This window comes from Etheostoma cragini, chromosome 12, assembly GCF_013103735.1.
Source record: "Etheostoma cragini isolate CJK2018 chromosome 12, CSU_Ecrag_1.0, whole genome shotgun sequence".
Classification (NCBI taxonomy): Eukaryota; Metazoa; Chordata; class Actinopteri; order Perciformes; family Percidae; genus Etheostoma; species Etheostoma cragini.
Window position 1 is genome coordinate 19,049,903 of NC_048418.1, and position 8,092 is coordinate 19,057,994.

The 8,092-nt window shown below is 42.2% G+C and overlaps 1 protein-coding gene across 1 annotated transcript; it reads right to left on the minus strand.

Annotated features, from left to right (window-relative positions):
• Nucleotides 1–196: 196 nt before the first annotated feature.
• On the minus strand, nt 197–6,754 carry angptl4 (angiopoietin-like 4). The gene is made up of 7 exons (XM_034886846.1): nt 6,099–6,754; nt 5,241–5,351; nt 5,024–5,111; nt 2,420–2,533; nt 2,172–2,267; nt 1,636–1,920; nt 197–1,473 (listed from the first exon to the last, which is right to left on the minus strand). The coding sequence occupies exons 1-7, from the start codon at nt 6,633–6,635 to the stop codon at nt 1,289–1,291; spliced, it is 1,416 nt and encodes a 471-aa protein (XP_034742737.1). The 5' UTR covers nt 6,636–6,754; the 3' UTR covers nt 197–1,288.
• Between the last annotated feature and the right edge of the window lie 1,338 nt (nt 6,755–8,092).

Consider the following 8,092-nt stretch of genomic DNA (forward strand, 5'->3'; position numbering starts at 1 on the left):
TATTATGAAAGCGATAATGTGAAGCTCGTGGGGGTAGTAGTTATACTTGCTTCTGTAGACTTTTATTTAAGTTCTGTTGTCAGTTGACTGATTTATGCTAGTATAGCCTACTACCTAGCATTGTTTACGTTGCTTGTTCCAAACTTGTGGATATTCTCAAAGGGAGACATAATACACACACAGACAAAAATCAACATTAGTTAAAATCATTTTTATTGGCTCACTATGGCCCCCAAAATGGTTAAAGTCTCTTAAAAACCATTTGACATCTGGTAAACACGACAAAGACAATATAAATTACAAACAGGCAGCACCAGAAACTTATAGCTTGATTTAGCATTTAAATAAAGAAAGGAAATATCTACAACAACAAACTCTCATGTCTCGAGGACAACAGATAACAATAGATATCACAGAAAATTATACACAGTTATATTTCTGAAAAGACAGATGCCATTCCTTCATACACTATGTACAAAACCATTCCTCTTGTTTTAAAAATAAGTCAATATGACCTAATAACATGAAAATCTCCACAGAAAAATAAAGTCAGTGAAGAATATGCCTAATTTGATTCACAATTGCAGATGGAAAATGTATTCTACGAAAGGCTTGAATGGTTTTTCAGTGTATCATCAGTCGTAACAAAGTTTCTGCATTATAATCCTAGTTTACAGGGATTTATAACTAATGCCTTGAACACAAATATTATCAAGCTCATGTAGAAACCAACGTTATGATGTTTTTACTAAGTCATTATTTGGTCCGCACCATTGGGTTTAAAAGGCCTTCTTAATTGGCCTGCACTTCAATCCTGCATTTTCCTTTACAAAATAAGAGCTTTTCTTAATCTGTTTTTAGCTGACAGTGTTGATTACTTGCTACAAAACCACATTTAAACTCGACAACAGCCCACATGCACAGTTGACACCACATGTCTGGTGATCCGTCTCTACTTGTTAGAAATCCTTTGTGGCTCACAGCACCCTCAACGGGCCTGGACTCGCTCTGTGATGTTCTCCTGCTAGGGGCCCCTGCTTCGTGCTAACAGAAGGAATCAATTGCAATGGTACAACATGTGGAAAATTTTCCACTGCATGTTTTTTTGTCTCTTTTTCCATCTGTTGCTCTAGGTACAGGGGAGGAATCTGCTCGTCTCTCCGGGAACAGAGCATTGGAAACCTAGATCTCCATTTAAAGCACCAAGAAAAGAAGGAATAGTCCAAAATCTACTTCTTTCTCTCCCTTCTCTTTGTCTAGACTTTTACATTCTGTCTCTTTCTATTCTTTAGGCCTTTTTCAGGATTGCAGCAGGGGCGATCATCATCCTGCTGGACTTCAGGGGGTAGTAGCGGCCTCTCCAGGTCTTCCAGAAAATGCTCTGCTTCCTCTGGTGCCGCTGCTTGGGAGGCGGGGTCTGGAAGTATCTACCGTTTAGGTTGGAGGGACCGCAGTTACTGAACCACCAGCCGCCTAGCAAGACAAAGGACAGTATCAGGTCAGGTGCTGCCTTTGAGCAATATCCCATATTGGAAAATAAAAAAAGAACATAAAAAAGGCTTCTATATATATATATATATGTATATATATAGATGTTGTTTATATAAGTTGTATAATTTGTCAATTATAACTTACCAGAGAGGTGATTGGCACAGTTAGTGTCCTTTTTCTGGTCGTTGTCCTGGTCACGGGTGGAAAAAGGCAGGCCAGAAGTGGTGTCAGTCCCCAGGGAACTCTCCAAGAGGCTGAACGTGTCGGCCTTCTGAATCTTAAGCGAGTACTTGGTTTCCTCTCCGCCCAGATGGAAGGGGAGGTCGATAGATGCTAAGTCGTCACTCCAGTCAGAGAGCTTGATGTTGAGGATGTAGCCACCATCTTTAGCAATTGAGTGGATATTTTGTAGACCCAACCAGAACTCTCCTAGAGACAAAAAAGGCAGAAGAGGAATTGTGAAAAAACTGACACTGACATCTGCTACTGTGTTGACTTCTTTTTGCCTTTGATCCATTGTAAGCGTATCAGCATTAAGATGCTTTTGGGGGACAGATTCTGTCCTCTAATGCAGTGCTTGGAAAGGACAGTAATGGTGTGTGAACTAATCTGGCCCTGGCCAGGCAGGCTAGCACCTGTCCGGTCAGTGAGAGTGTGATTATAGCCAAAAGAGCATTTACCATCTAGGGTGCCAAAGCCTTTCTTGTAGGCCTGCCATAGCTGGTCAAAGTCTACTGAGCCATCTTGACGCCTTTGGATCACTGTCCATCCGCCATCTGGACAAAAAGACATAAACAGATTGATTAGGAAAAATGGCATCAACCAGAAGTGCAGCTTTTTGTACAGTTTTTAGTCATTGACTGACTGTCTAGTAGTTAGCAATTGTTGAGACAAACAGCAAAATGGGGGAAATTTTCTCTTTGCTTACCAGCAGTTATCTCACAGAAGACTTTAAAGGGCTCTGCATTTATCGGCTGGATGGTGTAGACCCCACTTGTTTTCTCTCCTCTCAGGAACAGCTCGTGACAGTCTGTTGCCATTTCTAAAAAAAATAAAAACAAAATCCAAACGTTAGGACAACCAGCTCCGTACAGTATCAATGCAATCCAAACAGTGTGATCACCTTTCATCTACAGTGCTTTCCATGCTATTTATGCATGACACATTTGTTTTTTGCTTTATCTTTACTCCCTTTAACTCTGTTACTGTGATGGAGGTAAAAAATGTCTATTGTAAAGTGAGGCTGAAGCTGGGAAGATGCCAAATTCCAACTGAAATCAAAACTTGTTTACTCAACCCAGAATTGACAAGTAGGCTATTTTGCTTAGGGAACCTCTCAGTGACATGTTTCCCTGCACTGTGAGCGTCGAGTTTCTGCAAATATGGCTATCGTTCCAAGTAAGCTTATCAGTAAGTCTGGAGATATAAATGTGTACCCGATAAAAGCCTCTGACCTAGCCCCAACAACAGAGAGAGTGAGAACTTGTGTCTCATATAAATATGACCTTTCTCCCAGTTCTCAAGCAATCTTCCCTGTTTACGGGTGCTGGGCTTTCCAGTCATTTGAGCTGCACACACACACCACTACCCTTTACATTCCTCAACCCCCCTTCTCCCTGTCATTGTTCCCCCCTCCCCTCTGGTCTGTCACAACTCCTTCACGTGCACAGCAGCCATTCGGTAATGCAGGAGTGCATGGCTGCTGCATGCATGGGGAGTGATCAGCGCGTGGAAAGGAGGGGGATATGGGCTGTCGCTACAAAAAGAAATCGGAGAAGGTAGTAACATAAAGCAGGGAACCCAGGAGCCAATCAGAGATGTCATGTGCCTAATGATACAAGGGACCAATAGCACCTCTCCTTTAATCTTTTTTTTTTTAAATCGTGGATAATATCATCACGTGATGCTATTAAATATCTTTACACTAAAAAAAAGGAAAAATATTTTGCTTTTTTCCCAGATTGATTTTTTGGGGATATTGGCCGCAGGAACACAAAATCTCATTTGTGTGTGAGGACCTTTTCCCTAAAGACATGATCGCTCGGTGGCCAGTTGTGGCTGGGTTCTGCCACAGGCTCGGGGGTTCTCCTGAACTTTGGCACACTTCTTATTCATTACAATGGGAGAAAGACAGAGGATGACGTGGGTGTTTGTGTGTAGGGATGGGGGAGGAGAGGATGACAGAAGAGGAGGAGGAGGGATGTCTGACTCCCTGACAGATCTAGGGGAAAGGTTGCTCATTCTTGAGGGACGTGCAAATGTTTGTTTTTCACAGAAAAGTGGGACATCTTGAAAAGGGGGAGGAGGCAAGTGTCTTCAAAACAGTGGAGGATATCTCTATAAAGTTCACAGTTAAATATAGACTGCCTTTGCCCATTTCCCCATTGTTTTCCCTCCTTTTTTTTCTTGGCCCAGGCACAAGGACCGTAATCTGAGGAACATTGCATGCTAGATTTGTTTAGCTTTAGATTTAGGACAAACAGTGTGAGTAATCCGGTTGAGCTGTGTAACCTGACTGAACTCTCTCGGAGAGACCAGTGAACCTTCCCCCAGTTGAAACCTTGCCAGAGAAACTTGTTTCTTCTTTCATCATTCCTAAAAATCCTGCTGATGTCACAGTTTGGAGGTGTTATTGTAATTTGGACAGGCTGACTGATTGGTCTCAACTGTTACGTCAGCCATGTTCACCTTTCACCCACTTCTCATCTATGGCCATCAGACACAGAGGTTTGCCTTCAAATGTATTCCAATTTATTTGAATCTATCTTAATAAAAATGTACCATTGGATTACATTCTATACAGCATTTATTCCAATCATCCCTTTTGTCCTCTTTGAAGGCTAAACAGCAAAGTGTGGTGGGTAAGAAAGCTGAAAGTGTGTAACTTTTCTGTAGTTGGCGTGGAGTCGCTGTGTATCCAGTGGAGTACAATCTGGATGAAAGCATTCATTAGAACTGCTGGTCCAATCACAGTTCAGTTCAGGTAGCACCAGCTGCTTGGTGTGGCTGCTCACTGAGGGCATCATTTACTGCCTTTACAATTGCCAATTACGACAGTGAGCCCCAGTATGAGGCTCATTCTGACAATGTTAACTTCCCATTTTCTCTCCCCCAGTTCTTCAGTCTGAGTACTTTATATCCTGATGATTAAAATATGTTTCAAATAAAGCTATAAATAAAAACAATAAAATGTATTCTAGTGTATAGATCGGAAAAGTAGGATGACTAAGTTATAGTTTTTAAGTCATGTCATTGTGTCATTGTTACACTGTACTAGTTGAACAATGCCATCAGGATTTTACAGGCTAAAAAAGGACAGCTTGGGCAAAAAGCTCCACCAGTTAATATGTTTGGGTTCACACTGTGAGTAGCGTGCCCAAATTGATTAGATACCTTGATTTAATTGCTAGTGATTTGAGCTTCTTTAGAGCCGTGTTAAGCAGATGGCCGGCTACATTTGGCGTCAGATTGTGTCCAGTCGACTTAAGACAGTGTCGGTAGGGGATTTCTGGCGCTTTCTGTCTTTACTTACCGACTGGTGAGTCGCTTTGCTCGGAGAGGCCACTTTGCACGTTAGTGTCGCTGCTACGCGAGGACGCTCTCTGTCTTGACTGTTGGACCTGAAAAAGGAATGGAATTGATGAGAGAGCAGACAATATGTCAACGTGAGAAAACACTTCACAGCAAGTTCTCTGATGTAGAATCCGGATACGTGTGATTTTCAAGCTGTATGCGTAACGGTTCCTCACCTGAGTCTGCAGGGTCCTGATGCGCACATTCTGCTTGTCAAGCTTCTCCTGCTGGAGTCTGATCCGCTCCACAAGGTCGTCAACGCGTTTGTTTTGCGCCTCCATCATCAGCTGAAACACAACACATGTTTTCTTTTTAGCTTTTCAGATCAGTTTTTATTCCACACAGTGCCTGTGCGTAAAGGTTGACGCTTTAGAACTTAAGAAGACATCGTCAAAAAGCACCAGAATGAACCAAAGACTGTATGAACAACTAGGAATGAGCCAAACAGATGGGACATTGTAGACTTTTATTGAAACCCCTGTGACAAAGACACCACATAACATTTTCAACTCTCAATGACAAGCATGTGTCCTTTCCAACAGGCTGTGGTGTGGTTGTGTAACTCGCTCACAGCGCGGGATTGCCATCCCATAGCCGTGTCATATGGCCAACTACTCCACAGGTTGTGAAATGTCCCAGCTGGGGAGAATTATTCACACATTCTTGCAGCTGATGCGGGCAGATCCCTTTGTCTGGCAGCATTTAGTGTTTCCCTGCACGTACTGCACGGTCTCTCTCCAGGCCACTACCCCCCCCTCCTACACACCCACACACCCACTGCTTGCCGTTTGTGCATTTTGATTTAGTGCCCTTTAGTGCTCAAAGGATGCCTTTGACCATCAGTGAACCATCAGGGGCTATTTTATGGTAATATCTTGAAGTAATGAGTAGCCTATAGGAATTGTGTTTTGCATACAGTGGAAAGCCTCATTTAGCCTCACTTTCCTCCCGAACTAGCGTCACTCCCCTAATTTTTACATGCTCCTGCCTTTCCAAACAAATGATCATCATCAGAGACTAAGAAACATTCTCACCTGGATGTTTTGAGCATCACTATTGTTCTTGGCTCCGCCGCTGGTGTCAAGCTGCACAGCGTCCCCCTGCAGCATGCTGTCCACCCGCTCCTCCAGCAGGCTCATCCTCTCTTTCATCGTCCTCCTCTCCTGCTGCATCTCCTCCGCCTTCTCCCTCAGCTCGGCGGTGACGTTGAGCAGCTGCCCCTCTCTGTCCTCCAGCCCATGGGCTCGAGCCTTCAGGGCGTCCCCCTCCACTCGCAGCTTCTGGCTTTCCTTCCCCAGCTCGGCCACTGTGCGGTTGAAGACCTTCAGCTTGGTGTAAATGTCCCTCATCTGGACTTTGGTTTTGTCCACGTGCTCCTTCAGCCCTTGGCCCAACTGCAGCAGGCCATGAGCAATGACATTTACATCATCCCACCCTGCGTACTGTACACGCTTCTCCTTGCCGGCGCTGCCCGAGGATGAACCCCCTTTCTTCTCCAATGGGAAACCTGTTGCCATGAGCAGCACCAGGCACAGAGTCACAGTTGCCAGTGTTGTCTTCATTGCTGTCATCCTACTGAAAGAGATTTCTTTAAATGGTATAAATTTTCCGTTTGCAGAAGTGTGAGGCGTCCTGCCTTGTCTTCTTGAGTTGATTCTGAGAACTAGGCTCCTGACAGAGCAGTCAGAACACTACTGTTTTATACTTTCACAGCTCAATTCGAGACTGTAAGCCGCCTGCCATTGGCTAGCCGAGGAGAGGGAGGGGGGCAGTTACTCTCAAGTTTCTGTCCCTCCTCCACCTCTGTTAACTATTCATGTGAGAGGCGGAGGAGGGACATTATACAACAAAAAGATTGGCTTTCATCTCTGCACGGTGAGAGACAGGGATTCCAATATGTCCTGGAGTTGATATCCCCTGCAGTGAAACAAGTGTAATCCTTTTTTGGGAAGTTTTTTACTGAATTAACACTAAGTGGAATATTTGTAGTGGTTGAGAATATGTTAGCTGATCTTTTCATCAGCACAATATCTGAAATCAGGTAATAGTGATATTAGAACCCCCATTAAGCTCATGAAATAGAGAGTGTCTGTGTTGTCAAGGGAACTGCACATTAAATCTGAGATATTTAACTCAAGACTGAGAAAGAATTCCGGCAAAAATTAGGGAATACAATTTGATCTGCAGTAGAGGTGCAATGATTAATTGATTAGTTGTCAACTATCAAATTAATCGACTATTTTGATGATTGATTCATCGATTTAAGTCCTATTGAATAAAAAAAAAGAAGCTTTAAATTATCTGATTCCAGCTTCTTAAATGGGAATATGTTTTTGTTTCTTCACTCCTTGGTGACAGTCAACTAAATGTCTTTGGGTTGTGGACAAAACAAGATGTTTGAGGACGTCGTCTTGGGCTTTGTGAAACACTGATCAACATTTTCACAATTTTCTGACATTTTACAGACCAAACAACTAACGCATTAATCGAGAAAGAAAATAATCGACAGATTACTGGACAATGAAAATATTCCTTGGTTGCAGTCCTAATCTTTACATCAGGAAAGAAATACTTATGCCAACATAAAGGATATACAATTGTGTTCAGAATAATAGCAGTATGTTTAAAAAAGTGAAAAATGCTAAAAATCCTTAGAACAGGTTTTACTTCCATAATATTGATGCATTGGGAACCCTGCACATTACATTCCAAATTAAAATATGACCAAAATTGATCAAGTTTGTGCTATAACTTGGATATACAAGGTATTACACAAATATATATCTGAAGAAAAAGGAACATTAGGCTGTTTAAAAAAAAATAGCAGTATTTTTATTTTTATTTACAAACTCAAACTTTTACTGTATAAATTCAAAAATTTCGCGAAAAAAAAGGAGGAAAATTAAAATGCAATGATTACAATTTAAGGACAGGGAAAGCAATAATGAAATCTAAAAACTAATTCAGGGGACCTTTAGTCATTACTTAAATATATACATTGTTGTGAAATAAAAAATCAAGTCCTGAG

What these genes read in the sequence shown, in the direction of transcription:
- angptl4 (XM_034886846.1), bottom strand. Translation starts at nt 6,635, where the DNA reads ATGACAGCAATGAAGACAACACTGGCAACTGTGACTCTGTGCCTGGTG. An exon ending in GTGATGCTCAAAACATCCAG is followed by an intron (nt 5,352 to 6,098) that starts GTGAGAATGTTT and finishes GTTGTGTTTCAG; the next exon opens with CTGATGATGGAGGCGCAAAA. An exon ending in GCAAAGCGACTCACCAGTCG is followed by an intron (nt 2,534 to 5,023) that starts GTAAGTAAAGAC and finishes TATTTTTTTTAG; the next exon opens with AAATGGCAACAGACTGTCAC.